This window comes from Callionymus lyra, chromosome 3 (genome assembly GCF_982586985.1).
Source record: "Callionymus lyra chromosome 3, fCalLyr1.hap1.1, whole genome shotgun sequence".
Lineage (NCBI taxonomy): Eukaryota > Metazoa > Chordata > Actinopteri > Syngnathiformes > Callionymidae > Callionymus > Callionymus lyra.
The window spans coordinates 35,096,492-35,111,643 of NC_141820.1; the positions used below are offsets into that span (position 1 = coordinate 35,096,492).

At 40.9% G+C, this 15,152-nt stretch overlaps 1 protein-coding gene across 6 annotated transcripts in view; it reads left to right on the forward strand.

Moving 5' to 3' along the window:
- akap9 (A-kinase anchoring protein 9) overlaps window positions 1-15,152 on the forward strand; it is a 47,452-nt gene that overhangs the window by 28,983 nt on the left and 3,317 nt on the right. For 4 of the 6 annotated variants that reach the window (XM_087787695.1, XM_087787697.1, XM_087787696.1 and 1 more), the window contains 25 exons: window positions 875-969; window positions 2,037-2,154; window positions 2,706-2,744; window positions 3,656-3,888; window positions 4,062-4,181; window positions 5,974-6,150; window positions 6,383-6,487; window positions 7,036-7,188; window positions 7,401-7,487; window positions 8,668-9,642; window positions 9,906-10,040; window positions 10,115-10,159; window positions 10,218-10,352; window positions 10,427-10,471; window positions 10,611-11,399; window positions 11,512-11,569; window positions 11,801-11,922; window positions 12,412-12,585; window positions 12,653-12,820; window positions 13,499-13,604; window positions 13,675-13,834; window positions 13,971-14,121; window positions 14,192-14,527; window positions 14,597-14,878; window positions 14,945-15,129. In XM_087787695.1, the coding sequence (XP_087643821.1) occupies window positions 875-969; window positions 2,037-2,154; window positions 2,706-2,744; window positions 3,656-3,888; window positions 4,062-4,181; window positions 5,974-6,150; window positions 6,383-6,487; window positions 7,036-7,188; window positions 7,401-7,487; window positions 8,668-9,642; window positions 9,906-10,040; window positions 10,115-10,159; window positions 10,218-10,352; window positions 10,427-10,471; window positions 10,611-11,399; window positions 11,512-11,569; window positions 11,801-11,922; window positions 12,412-12,585; window positions 12,653-12,820; window positions 13,499-13,604; window positions 13,675-13,834; window positions 13,971-14,121; window positions 14,192-14,527; window positions 14,597-14,878; window positions 14,945-15,129 (4,993 nt within the window). The remainder of the gene's footprint in view (window positions 1-874; window positions 970-2,036; window positions 2,155-2,705; window positions 2,745-3,655; window positions 3,889-4,061; window positions 4,182-5,973; window positions 6,151-6,382; window positions 6,488-7,035; window positions 7,189-7,400; window positions 7,488-8,667; window positions 9,643-9,905; window positions 10,041-10,114; window positions 10,160-10,217; window positions 10,353-10,426; window positions 10,472-10,610; window positions 11,400-11,511; window positions 11,570-11,800; window positions 11,923-12,411; window positions 12,586-12,652; window positions 12,821-13,498; window positions 13,605-13,674; window positions 13,835-13,970; window positions 14,122-14,191; window positions 14,528-14,596; window positions 14,879-14,944; window positions 15,130-15,152) is intronic. The other 2 variants (XM_087787700.1, XM_087787698.1) reach the window with 2 other exon arrangements.

Below are 15,152 nucleotides of genomic sequence, written 5' to 3' on the forward strand. Positions count from 1 at the left end.
GTATGTCAAAGTATGCGTTTAATGTTGTGTATCGAACATTTTAATTCACATAACAGTGAACACTGAACAGACCAGCCTTTATAGAAGAATGTAAAGGAGCATTCTTCTTACTTATTTTATTTAAGATATGACTGGAGGGACTAGTTTATACATTATAATCCAGTAAAGTTACAGTTGACATTATGCCTAATTATGTTTAACTATGTAAGCAAAGACGGTTTATAAAAAAAGACTTGATATTCGCATATTAATATCTGTTTAACAGAAATAATCTGGATTAAGTAAAACTGCTACAGACAATGAGTGAAATGCTGAATATCTTAATATGTTTGTTGTCACAGGTGAGTTGGATTAGATTAGACAGACTTTACTCATTTAATCTAATTCACCCTTGGGTGAAGTTATACAAAAAAGGAAATGGATTATTGAATTTGAAGTCATATATTAAAGCCAGTGTTATCCACCATCTGAGAAGAAATGAAATCATCTACACTTCCACTGTAACACTGACTGTAGATTCAAAGCAGATTTTCACTGTGGCAGAGGGGGCTTATTACTTATTACTGAACGTGTGACCTGGATGCCATGCTGCTCATAATGCTTGCTGACCTGACTACAACAAAGTAGTTATAAAGCATTTCATTGTACGTATGGCTCACTCATTTATTTCATGAGAAGCAAAGTGGGTCAGTCGTGCTCATTTGTTTGTGTTAACAGCTTTTCGTACGTTAGGATTCTGTCACCTACTTGTACTTCTGGGAGTTTCTTTGTTTGATTGGCACACATATTGACAAGGTTGATTTTTTTGTTGTTTAATTGTGTAACGTTTTTGCTAAAGAAAATGACCATTATTTCATCTCCTGTGCACATTCAGGCCTGATTGATGGGTACACTGGTGAAAGAGCGGCTTCGGAGGAGCTTTTGCGTCAGAAGGAAGAGCTCCAGCTGAACCTAGAGCAAGAACTGCAGGTACACCATCCATCTTTATTGATAACTTGCCACTAAGGAGTATTTATGTCACGCTCCTCAATATGTTTTAGCCAAAATATGATCACATGTTCTCAAACTTCTGCAATGTTGCACGACCGTTTTGGTTCTGCTGTGATCTCCAGGCAAATTGGGTTATTAAACGGAGACAAAAATATGACTATAGTAGTAATGAAAGCAGTAACGTCTTCAGAATCCCTCATAGGTTTGTTAATTGCCTTTTCAGTGTACAACAGTATTTTTTGTCAGTGGTTAATATAGAAAAAATGCAAGCAGCCAATCCAGAAGGCCAGATTATAACTCGTCTAACTCCAAAGTTTGTTTTTCATTCAACTGTGCATCTGTCTACTTCAATAATAGCTGAGCATCTTCAGTGATAGGAGTGAGAAATAATCGGCATCTTGTGACACACTTCAGTAAAGTAATCAGTTAGTAACCTTGAAGCCTGAATGGTTAAAGGTCACTGACAATTTGATGATCAGCTTTGCTGAGCTACTCATAAACTATGGTAAACGCTCTCTAAACTCATTGAAACAAGCAAGAGTCTTTATATAACTAACTAGTTCATTGTCTACCAGAAACACTAACGTGCTACAATTGTTTGTATGTTCTGTCTTGACATTTTTTCTTCTTTATATTTCTGCGCCATAGAAAGTACCTTCTGATTTAATATTAGCATAAAAAAGTTTATATATATATTGCTATAAGGTGATTGAGATAAGATACGGGACTTGAAATTATCCAGGAATAATTATTATTACACTTTTGTTGTTGGTGTTTTTTATATTGTTGTAATCAGTATGGTTATTATTATTGTTATTATTATTCAAAATGATTTCTCAAATTGTTTGTATGAATACTTAGATTTTTAATTGATTAATATTTGTTTTACAAAATGTTTAACATTTATCACTTGTGGTTGTTGCCGTCACTTGCCGTCACTGGTTTATGGTAGCATTATCTCATCTCGTATGACACTACTTATGAGTCATACGCCATACATTTTATAATTATTGATTTTTTATCTGTTTTCCGCGTCATACTTGCAGGTGACAAGTAGTCGGCTTCAGGAGTTGGAGCAGGAGCGGCTGCAGATGCAAGAGGAGCGAGAGTTGTTGTCACGACAACAGGACGCCATGCGGGAAGATGCAGGGCCGCGCGAACTTCGTATGTGTCATGCTTTTAATAACAATTACAATTTAAAATGTATTTTTCTTTTACAATAGTAGAGGGCTAAAACCATAGTAAACAAAATAGTAATCTTTTACTATCTTTATGTGACCTTCATCACACATTTCATTAATTCTGCACCGATGTAATGGATAGATATATTTGTAAACTGATGATAATTAAAACTTGAAGAATAGATCATTAAACGTAATTATATTTTCACTATTGTTGTTTGTGATATTGGTGTGTAGGGAAAGTCACAAGTAAAACCATAAACAGACTGTGGTTTAAATGTGTATTTCTTAAAAGGTATCTCTTGGTATCATAATTTGAGCAAAATGTGAGTTTATTAATCTTAACCCCTGAGGGTTATTTTCTCCGATGTCCTTCCTTTCAGAGCCCTGACGCCTCAGTCTTTAAATATCAAAGCTAAGAAAACAGAAATAAGTTCTCTGAACTCTTCATATTTCTCTGCCTTCTTCATAAGTCCTTTTCATCATTAAAAAAACGAGCATGTTGAACTCCTGTGCTTTCTTACTCTCCTGTAGGCCTAGTTGAAGCTGCAATGGTTGCAGCACCTGAAGCAGGTGTGTCCACTTTGAGCATGGCTCAGCCCTCTCTTTTAGACATTGTCTCGCTAAGTGACACTTTATCTTTCTAACCCGAAATCAAGCATCTCACCCCGAAAAAAGCTTTGCTTGCTCTGGGCTTACAACAATTCTAACCTTGGCTTCTTTTTCTTTCTTTTTGATTTTGTCATTTTAACATCAATGTTGGTCCTCATTTAGCATGACGAGCTCTTCAGACATCTTGTTCAAGTCGCTGTTTTCTTCCTCTGCTCTGACATGAAACCTTCTCTGAAATGAGAATGACGGGGTTAAAGGAAGTGAGATGATTGGCTGCTCATCAATCCTCCCTCCCTCGCCTGAATTTGCTTAGTGGGCATGGACATTGAAGTGTCTGAACTGTTCTCGTCTCCTCACCTTGTCTCTTTTGCACTAATCCTGCTGGGTGTAGTCTCGGGGCGAACTGGTGGGTGTCAAATGACTGGTGACAGAAAATTAAGATTTTTTTTGGTGACGGCATTTTGTTGGTGAAATCATGTTCAATCACTGTCGATGTTTGAAAGCTGGATGAGATGATGGAAGAGTCGCAATAATTCACAAAGTCAGGTTTAAAAGTCGAATCTTTTGAAGCATTTGATACATTTAACTGCACTTTGTTGCTAATGATGATTCATGACTGTTTTTAGTCAACACCTTTCATCAGCTTAAAGAGAACAAAATAAAATAAACTTTAAGTTTTTTCACTTTTTGCTGACAAGTAAAGTTTTTAACTGAAGACTTGGTTGTGAGTTCCACGCTCAATACCAGTGCTATTTACCTGGACTCTTCCACAGCCTCAACTCAGCTATGCTTCATTCATAAAATTAATATAAATAACATTTTTTGCTTAATTACCTGCAGAAATGAAGCTCATGCTTATACATCTCCTTTAGACCTGCTGGAAGAGACGGAGAAACTGATGAAGGAGAAGGTGGAGGTCCAGCGGCAGGCGGAGAAGGAGAACACGGACCTTCTGAAGCAGACGAGACTGCTGGAGGCTGAGCTGGAGGAGCAGGTCAACAGGGTGATAGAACTGGAAGATGCTCAGAAGACAGAGACTGGAGACTTGCAGCAACAAATCCAAGCTTTGGAGAAGCAGCTGGAGAAAAACCGCAGGTTTCTTGATGTAAGAAAGTTTAGATCAAGCGATGTTCCTTCAAGTTTGATGATGACAGGATTACATCTTTGACTTTTCACATCAACAAGTTCAATATTCTCTGCTGCTTCCAGGAAACTCTCCAAACACAAAATAAAACAAGAACACTCCATTGATCACTTGTTTTTGTCGGTGTCGTACAGGAACAAGCTGTGGATCGAGAACACGAGAGGGACTTCTTCCAGCAGGAAATCCACAAATTGGAACATCAGCTAAAGAATCCTCAGAAGTTACAAACTGGCACAGAGCAAAAAAAACGAGAGGTAACAAAAGGAAACGGAACTGTTCGGACTACATGTGCATTCTTTGTGTGACATTCAAGTCTTGTGTGGCAGGAATGTGATCAATCAACAGTCCCTCTTTTATTTATTTAATTTTCTGCAGTGTTTTCTATAGAACATAGAATTATATAATATTTTTTAATTAAATTATATGAATGTAAAATACAGTATAAATACAAGATAACCAGGTTATGTCGTGGTTCGATAAAGGGATTCATTTGTAACATCTTATATTCAGAATGGAGAATTTAATTTGTGCTTTTATTTATTACATCTAAAAATAATAAGTAAATCTACAAATTTAATCATTAAAGATTAACCTGAAGTTTTTCGTCAAAGCTCTTCAGAACACGACCCTTAATGCAAACTTCTCTTTGTAGTCCATTTGATCATTTTCAGATGCAGGCTGCTGTTGTTATTCACCTCTTAAGTGCTTGCTTCCTTTTCTTCTCACTACTCTTCCTTTGCCCGCAAATTCTCCAAATTTTGCTGATCCTCTGTGCCTTCTTTCCCTGGCTTTTGCAGGTGGAACAAGGTCCCCTGAAGGTATTGCTTCTCGCTTAAAGTGTCCTCCTCCAGAACACCTCTAGTGCTATGCAGCCTTCCCTCTTGCTCCCAGTAGTTAGTGGCTTGCTGATCCCTCCTGGCTCCTCCAGTTCCCCGCCCTCCCCTCTCTTGTCAACACTTTACTCCGGGAGCAGGATGTTTGCAAGTGTGATACTTCTGAACAGGCCTGGATCAGTTCGTGTTTAGAGGGATTCTGTCAAAACATAATGTATTTATTCTACTTTCTGTAGTAGAAAATTGTCAATTGTAACTTCAAAAATAGTAGTCTTAATTACCGTACCAAATTACCATATTAACATAAAAATAAATACATAATTGTATTGTTTATAAGTCAGTGTGCCTAACTTTTTAAATACATTAATCTTGAAATAACCTAAAATGGTAGCCCTGTTAACACTGTGGTTAATAATATTCCCCTTTAAATTAAATGTAAAAATAATGAACATATTTTTTAGATAAGTTATTATTTTTCTATATATTCTTAAATACAATATGTTTAGACATAAATTATTCATGGTCACAATCTTAAATAAAGTAAATTGAAAGAAAATTTCATGATAACAAATTTTGTGAAACTTATTAACATTTTTTATGGTTTTAAAAATCCCTCTAAAATCTCATTCAGAGTTTTAATGAAGAGAATTTAGCCACCCACTCCATTTATTTAGCTCTGTAACTGGTGATCTCTGTGGAATGCTGATGGTTTTATCTTTAGGGGAACTCTAATTGGTTGTTGAACGTGATATACTTACTCAGAACCTTCAGTAAATTATTTGAAACGTCTCTAGAATTTGAGCCCATGCGCCTTTTTGGGCCTTTTGTTTAGATAAAAAAAAGGATATAGTCATTATAATATATATATATTTTTACAACGGCCTCGTCTCTACTCTCTTCGCCCCCCTTTCATTGATCTGATGTTCTCCCTTTCTCACAGGTGGATCAGTACCGGCCAGCAGGCTTCCTGGTTCATGTACTGTTCTGTTTGTCCCCCCTGAATGAAATCTCTGTTCCCCGTCAGTCCCTTTCTTCATTCTTCCTCCCACCGTTTCTTCCTTTCTCAGGTGGATCAGCTGACCTCACAGCCGTGTGTGTCGCTGCACATGCCGCCACAAAGCAAATTAGATGAAATCATCTCTTCTCTCTCTCTCCCTCCCTCTCTCCTGCCTCCCTCCTTCTATGCACGCCCCTCACTCTCCCTCTCTACCAGGTGGAGCAGCTGACCTCTCAACTGAAGGAGAAGGCAGATTGGTGCAGCGAGCTGCTGCTCGGCTCGGAGCAGCTGCATCGTGATTTGGGAGAACGTGACGAGGAGATTGAAAAGCTGGAGAGTCGCATCCGAGAGCTGGAGCAGGCCCTGCTGTCCAGCACAGAGTCTCTGGAGAAGGTTAGGAAGGGGAGGAGGGAATGATGAAGGATTTGTGGAGAAATAGCTGCATGGCTGAGGGTGTGTGTGTGACGGCACGTATAAGACCAGGAACGGGAGGAGGGACATAAAAATGTGTGGGTGGGTTTTCCTTATCCGTCTCATGCAGAGAAAGCTAGCAAGTGTTAAAGGAGAAGGAGGGACTGCATGACAATTTTAGAACAATGGTGTTTGATTTTACGTCTCTCTGCAGGTAGAACAGAAGAAACAGCATGCATCCGTCACAGAGGCCAAACAACACACACTGGAGGCGCAGTTACAAACTGAACGAGAAGCTGTGGAACGCAAGGAGAAGGAGGTACTAATAAACTGTCACAACAAATAATTACAAAGATTCATTTTTGGATTGTTACCCTCAATTGTCCAGTGGTGTAGCATGGTAATTACATGATGTTTCATTTTTCATCAATAGTCTGAAATTAAAATGTATTAAATACAAGAATCTAAAACAAAGACTGTAAATGTATGAGTCTCATGGTGGGTTTTTTAATATTTCAATATAAGTCGCGTTGGCCTTAAATTAAATTTCAGATCTTAAAAAGTTATAGATTTAACTTGCCTTAAGCTGTTGGAACATTTTAATTTAGAATTGTTGTTTCATTATGCATTTTATTTAATACTAACAAGTGAAAACCCCTGACACTGAAATGGTATTTAAAATACAAAAGTAATCTTTTTATTCACACTCAAGAATAACTTATTCGTCCCATTATTCAGATACTGTGAAATATCCTCTTTAAAAAAAAATTCTCAACATGTTACTTAATTTCTTTACAATCATATCCCATGCCATATAACCATGATTTAGACGAGCGTCTCCAATATTCTGTTCATGCGTTGTCTCAGATCTGTAACCTGGAGGAGCAGCTGGAGCAGTTCAAAGAGGAGCTGGAGAACAAGAGTGAGGAGGTGCAGCAACTTCATATGCAGCTGGAGATCCAGAAGAAGGAGTTATTCAGCCAGCAGCAGTTCTTAGAGACGAGGGAAAGCATGCTGCAGGTGAGCGTTCTGGTCTTGAAGAGAAGAGTTCAATTGAATGTGTCAACTGCTCATCACCTCTTCTCCGCAGCTCTCGTACATGCATTTTATTTATCGCCACCTTACTGCAGTTTTTGCAGACATGCTTCTGCTGAGGTTCACGTTGTTAGTGTAACTCTTGTTCAAGGTTGGTTTATAAAACCCCCCAACATGATAACCTCTGACTTTTGAAGGTGATGGAGGAGAAGGACAGTCAAATAGCTCTTCTTAATGAACAGATCACTAAGCTGCAACACATGGAAACAACCTCTGATAACAAGGTAACATCATATGCATATTCAAAATGGAAAACAGCCCATTTCGAATATGCATAGCTCCCTGCTAGTAAGTGTGTGTTGAATAAGTTTCATTTCGCTTAATTTTTGTGGCTCTGTTTTTCGTGTTTCTATTTTTTTTTTGCTTGGTAAGTTATTCGCATCTTTTGTTGTGAAATAATCTTTCCATTTATTGGTGTGGCTTTATAAACCCCTGAGTCCTTGCAAAGCTTGTGCAACACAATTTGGTTAATGATGGGTGGTTCATAGCTTTTTTGAACACATAAAGTGGTCAAGTAGTTTCTCTCTTGATCAACTTTCCTGGTTGAAAGTATTGAGTACTCTACTCTTCCCAGTCACCCCCTTCATCTGGAGATGTATGTTCAATTGCTGTACGATTGTCAACTAAAGCATGGGTTACTTAGATTCCCTAAATTGCCAGATTACTTCTGTGAGGGGCTCTCAAGTGAGAAGAAAGATCAAAATAAAAATGTCAGATAAATATATGAAAAAATAGAAAAAAGATCAAATGTTGCAAGTAATGATAATGTCGGGCATAACAAAGTCATGACACTATGAAAGCTCATTTAGTTTATTTAAACAATCTAAGTCGTTCAAGATGCTACTAGAGAAGCTAGTTGAGATAGCTTGGGAACCTTTTTAGCATTCTATGGAGCCATGCATGCACACGCACACAGAAGCGGTGTTTACGGGCATCTCCGAGTGGGAGGAGATATTGGGGCAGACCCAGGATTCGTTGGAGAGACTTTGTTCCCCCCTCGGCCTATAGAGTTGGAAAAGATTTATCTGGGGAGAAGAAAATCTGGGCCTCTTTGCTATAGCTGCTGGATCCAACTTTGGATAAGCTGAGTGAATGGACTAAAAAGGACAGAAGGAAATATAAACATTTTTATATTTTTTATCATTTTTATTGTTCAGGAAAACAAGTTATATTTGGAGAACGTGTAAATTGTCTCAAAGCAATTCAAAAATGATGAGGATCTTCTCACAATGATCCAATCTAACCCCTAAAATCCTTGATCTATTTAGCAAAACTGCCCAGCAAAGTAATGAAGTTGCAGACTCAAACTGCAGGGACTTAAAGGTTTATAATTGTGGATAATTGTTTTCCCGGAAATAACTAAATATTGGTATAGTTTATTGACATTTTATTTCATGCTTTTAGGCCCTGAACAACAGTGAAGAGGTCATAAGAGACCTGGAGTCAGAGGTGCAGTGTCTTCGCAGTGAGCAGGAACGCTCAAAAAGGAACAACGAGGAGGAACTGGAGCAACTGAACGCTGTGATTGAGAAACTTCAGCAGGAGCTGGTCAACATTGAGCAGAAACAGGCAGTGGAGGAAGAAGACGGAGATGGTGGCAAGCTTGAGGAGGAACCTGAGTTAGTTGGACCAAGTCAGGACGAATACGATGAGATGAAACAGAGGATGGACTCTGCCACCAAAGAGTTGAGTAGTCTTAAATCCGAGCACTGCAAGTTACTGGAGACGTATCTGCGATTGAAGCAGATGGCAGAAGCTTTAGCTGAGAGTGAAAATCCAGATGATGGCAAAGAAGATATTGAAGAGGCACTCAGGGAAAAGACTGCAGGATTTGTGGTCATGCAAGCGCAGGTCCAAGCTCTAGAGAAGAGCGCCACATCCAGAGTAGAAGAACTTGGCTCTCGCATACAAGAGCTGGAGGACTTGTTAGCCGAAAAGGAGAATGAGTTGACTCACTGTCGTCTACTGCTGCTGGAAACTCAGAAAAGTGCTGACAGTCTCCAACAGAAAGTGTCAGATCTGAAGGAGGACCTGGAGGAGAAAATGGCTGCTGTTATGGTTGGTCAGTCATCTCTCGAAGCTCTTCATCAGCAGCAAATGGCCAAAGATGACTTGCAGAGCCATGTGGACGTTTTTAACTTTGCTATCCCTCACATGGGCCTCAATGTAAGTCAAGCTCCCACATGGAAGGTGGTCCACTTGACACAGAGGCTCCAGGAGCTGGAAGAGGGTCTCTGTGGGATTCAAAAAGACCAGGAGCTTCAGGAACAGCTGCTGTCAAGCTCTGATGAAGAGGTGATGGAATACGAGAAGAGACTGACTGTCCTCATCGATCTGCTCAATCAGATGACTAAGAGGCAACAGAAGAACAGCATGGAGGTCAGTTTGTTTAGCGTCTTGTCTGTGATCATTGATTTGTGTACATCACAGTTGGAGTGCTACATTGAAATTTATATCCATATTGTGATGTACATGATAAAGACATTGAAGAATGGGTTCAAATTAACATTTTCATTTTTGCATCATCTGTGAAAGAGCTTGATTCAAGCATGTACTGCATTTATACACAGCATAATAAGAATGGAACGTGGATTGAGGGCAAGAGTGTTAATAGATTTCAATTTTCATGAACTCTCCATCAGGACTCTGCTGAAGATCAGCCGTCCGTGTCAGAGCTACTGCTACAATTGAAGGAAGTCAGTGAAGAAGCAAAGTTCACCAAAGAGCAGCTGGACAGCTCCAGAGAGATGTGCTCGAAGCTTCAGCAGGATCTTCAAGTAAGTTTCTGTTCTATCCAGTACCTGCTCTTGTATTACAGATGTGTGAGTGACGGAGATATTTTCTCCTGTAGGACAAAAGCAGCACAGGGGACAAACTACAAGACGAGCTTCAAATGGTGAATATTCACAGTTTAACACAAGAGATGAATTTTTGCTAACACTGCTTCTCTGTAGGTGTCCTCAAAGGTTGAAGCTCAAACTTCTGATCTCCAGCATGCTTTGTTGAAAGCTCAGAATGAAGCCTCAGCCACCAAAGAAGAGCTGAACAGCTGCAAGGAGAACCTGGACAAGCTGGAGGAGTTGCTGCAGGTGTGTGCGCGGTATCAACAAGTGAGATCTGATCTGATTAAATAATGACAATATGTTCATGTCCTTCCTAAAAGGAGCGGCAGATGACCATCGCTCATCTCAAAGAAGAAATTTCACAAGTAAGATTTTATTTCATTTTGCATTGAAAGCTAAGAATGTGAATTGTGTAAATAACAGCAGCGGGTGATGATTGGTTATTCTCAAATTGAATGACATGACATTTATTTCTTGTGAGGTGACACGTCTTGTTGTCCACAGACTGGTGCTGAGGGGGAAACTGATGGTCAGACCGTCCTCACTCAACAGCTGCAACAAGCCCAAAGTGAAGCAGAGTCAGCCAAAGAACAAGCGAGTGTCTACCGGCAGCAGATTGAGAATCTCCAGGAAGAGCGGGGCGTTGGTGAAGTTTGTATTTCTAAACTCAAAGAGGAGCTTGAAGAAATGAAGAAGGATGTTGACGTCACCAAAGAGAAGCTCAGCAGCTACAAGCTGCACAATGAGAAGCTGATGGAGGAGCTCAGTCAGAGAGAGCTTTCACTCAGTAAACTCAACAAGGAGCTGCAGGACACTCGATCATCAGTGATGAAAGACACCGCACCTCCATCTCCGTCCCCATCAATTCAACCACCTTCATCATCTTCATCATCCTCCACAAGTCAGCCTAAAAGGAAAGGAAGCAAACCACCTCCTGTTGTGAAAGGAGCTAGCACAAAAGAGAAACTGTCCAGGAAGACCTCTGCCACTTCCAGTAATTCCTCCAATAAATCCCACAAGAGCACCGAACAGAGACCCACACCTGTGACACACTCCTTCACTCAGACTGAAGAGTGTGATGGCGGGACAAGTGAGGCTAAAGATGAGATGGAGGAGGTAGTGTCAGAGTTCCAGGAGAAGATCGTCCAGATGCAGGAGTTGCATGCGGCCGAGATCCTCGACATGGAGGCTCGACACATTTCAGAGAGTGAGAATCTCCGCAGAGACATCCAGAATCTGGAGGATGAGTGCAAGGCCCTCAGGTCTGTGATTGACAAGCTACGCTCTGCTGAGGTGAGACTGATGACTTTGTTTCTCCAATATACTGTAAAGTTGTTATGATAAATTGTTTATATTGATCAACACATACATATATATGAATGTTTGATGCAACCTTTCGTTTTAGACTCCGACCTCCAGACAAGAACGCCTTTCTTCACAGTTCAAGGACGGCTACACGAGCGGTAAGACAGTGGTGATGTAAATAATGATCAGAAACGTTTTAGTAGAAAGTTAGCTACTTTAGAGAGACATGGTATTTGTTATTTTGTCAATAATTATGTCTGTCTCAGACATGTAAACTATCTTTAGTGTATTTTAAACATAATTCAACAACTGCATTGTGGCCTGAATAAATGTCTTGTGACTGTTGACATTTGACTTGTAAATGTTTTGCATTTGTTCTCGTCTTTCAGACAGCAGCTCGGACTACAGCCAACGTACGGGATACGGGAACCAAAGTCAGCAGCAGGAGTTCAGGACGACGCCAGAGGGCGCTGGAAGGGAGACAGACAATCCATTTCCTGACAGAATCAAGGTAGTATGAGCCATGAAATGACAACTACTGTCTACAACAACAGTCCCACCTGATTTTTCATCAGAGCTGCACTTATTTTTATTATATTTTTTTTACATCTACTCATTCCTTAACAAACTAACATCCGTTACTTGAGTAGGAAAGATATTTTACAGATTACATCTGTCACAGGTCCAGAATCAGGATGTGACAAATTTGATCCGTCATGAGGGACAGAGAGGGTTGGGTTCAGACCCAGAGATATTTTCGAACAACGCGATGATTTGCAGAAAAACGGGTACAGAAGAGAGGAAAAGAAAAGTGTAGCAAGATGATGGGTAGGAGTGAAGAGAAAAGAGGTAGAGTTCAGATTCATCCCTTCGTTTACAGCAGACACTTTTTCTATCCCCACCATCCCACATCAGCATGATGACTCGGAGCTTAGACCTTAAGAGAATGACTGCCGGAGAGATAGTCAAATAATGGTTGAACATTTTTTCTTCACCTCAGATGCTGCTGCGTGAAGTTCACCAAGAAGGAATGGAGGTTCTTTCTCTGTCAGAAATGTCTCTCCCTGAAGGTGAACTGAGTCAGTCCAACGTTCAGAACTGGCTAAAGGAGCGGGACGCTCTGTTATCCACAGTGGACTCTCTCAAAGGTGTCATCATCCAGATGCAGCCACAGGTAGAGACGTCCCTTAACTCAAGCCCAATGTTCCCAAAAATAACTGCTTTTTTGTTTGTTTATCAAGACCTCACGCAGTGAAGACTGGCGAGCGCAGCTCCTGGATTCTGTCCGGCAGGTGTTCATGAGGGAACGTGGTGTGCTCAAGAGTGCCCTCTACAGCCAGTTAGACCAGCTGGACACCAATGATGCCATCATACACCTCAATCAGCTGGAGCACAGACTGGCTGAACTGGTCAGTGATGCTAGAGCTCACCTCAATGAAAGTAGAATCGTTTACTACCGTATATTCTAGACCAAGTGCATCTGAATAAGAACCACATCGCTTAAACCACCAAAGTCATTTTTCTTAAGCATGGTCAAAAGGCTAATGCGACCCATACAAATGTTTCACATTTGTTCATAAATTTCAAAATATTTGGTAACATTTATATATTTTAAATAATTTAGTGATTGACTATTGTTGTTATCTATTGAAGTGAAAATGAAAATGAGTGAAAAGAAAATGTGAAAATGTTTGAATTATCCCTTAAGCTATGTATGTGATTTGTTTGTTGTTTTACTTTTTTTTCAGTTTTATTTTCAAGTTAGTCATTCATTTAATATCAAATGGCATTAAAAGGTATTTAATGAACTTGCATTTAGGAAGGCAACGCTATTCACTGTCAAATTTGAACATCCATTATTTAGACTCACACTTTTTAACTCATTGAGTCTGTTCTTAACGCTGCCGTCTCCAACACCCCAACTATTATCGTTCCTTAAGTGCAGAAGCTGTTTCATTCTTCTCAATGTAATTTTTATCTGAAAGGCTGAAGAAATATAAGGATATTTTAGAAATTTGAATTTGGCAGTATAAAAACGTATTCATGTATTCCATGAATGAATATGAGAATGACTCCTGTTGTTGCAGGATGGCCAACACAAAGAGGCGATGGCGACGCTCCACACTGCAGACAGATCCAGTCTGATGTCGGAGGTCCAGCAGCTGCGTGGTCAGCTGGAGAGCCTCCATCAATGTTAGTGATTGTATACAAATCATTGAAATCCTATTGATTCATTTGCTAACCTCTTCTCTGTGCTGCTCAGACTCTCACCAGGAGAGTCGGCCTACAGCAGCAGAAGGAACTGCAGAGGCCGACAGGATGATGCTGGAGGAGCTCAAGAGCGAACTTTCCCAGACTAAATTGGAGCTAGAGACGACCCTCAAGTCTCAGCACAAACACCTCAAAGAACTGGAGACTCTCAGGTTAGTCATTATGGTTTTTCCTTTAAAAAAGTTTATTCTGTTTCTCAGGTTAAAATGGATGTTTCCAGCAACATGACCATGTTATGTTCTCAATTGTTCATGCTTTACATTGACACTTACACTTCTCTCTCTTCAGGTCTGAGATATCGCAGAAGGTTTCACTGACGGATGAGCTGAATGATCAGCTCCTGGAGGAGAGGAAGAGAAGCCGTGACCTCCAGTGGACCATGGAAAAGGAGAAGTGCAGAACTGGGAGGAGTGAGCTCAGTGAAAGGGAAAGACTGGAGGTATGTTCTGAATAGAAGCAGCATCTGTTGCTCTTTCTTCAGTTAGACTTTCACATTTGTGTCCCTGCAGGATCTACAGCTGGAAGTGGAAGAACAGAAGAGGCGTGTTGCTGAGCTGACCTCTGACCTGGAGAAGGAGCGACAGACCTCCTCACAGCTCCTCCATCAGTCAGAAGAAGAACATCTGAACATGCGCACGCACTCGCAGGAGCTTCAGGTCCAGCTGGAGACGGAGCGGGCCAAAGTTCAGGAGATGACCACAGCCCTGGGCAGAGAGAGGGATCTGCGAGCTGGAGTCTCCACAGACTCTATGGAAGATCAGCCCGAGGAGAGAAGAAGGACGAGCGCTGAGGGGGAGAGTGTTCTGGAGAGACTGCAGGTGGAGCTGGACACCAAACACTCACAGGTGAGATTAACTTGAAGACTTTCCTGCGGCTGTGGATGAAGCAAACACGTGCATGATCTTCTCTTCCAGGTTGTCCATCTCCTCAGCCAGCTGGAGGCACAGAAGCTGGAGGTGGTGAGAAAAGACGAGGAGCTTACTTTGATGAGTCACCAGTCCAACCGTGACAAGGAGGCCTTGCTGGAGGCCAAGGCCCAGCTGGTAAGCCTGGATAGTCGGCTGTTGGAAGCTCAAGAGCAGCTGGAACAAGAACTGGAAAGGATCAGGAGTTTGGAGGAGGAGAGGGAGAGACTTGAGGAACAAGTGACCCGACAAGAAGGAGTAGAAGGGAACAGAGCTGTGTGTTCTGAGAGTGTAAGAGTTCTGTCACAAATGAGTATAAATAGAGCAATTAATTAAAAGTAAACCTGTGGTCCGCAGTCGTCCACTGATCGCACCAAGGACTGGGTAATCCAGCAGAAGACTGGAAGTGCTCCAACCGTGGGATCTGCTGTGGATTACAGCGGGTCACATCAGGGCCCCTGGCGCACAGCTGACAAAATCCTGAGCAAACTGCTGCTGGTTTCATCCAAAGTGCGTGACATGAGCAGCAAGGCCACGAGCAGGTGAGTGGTGTCAGTGACGTCCT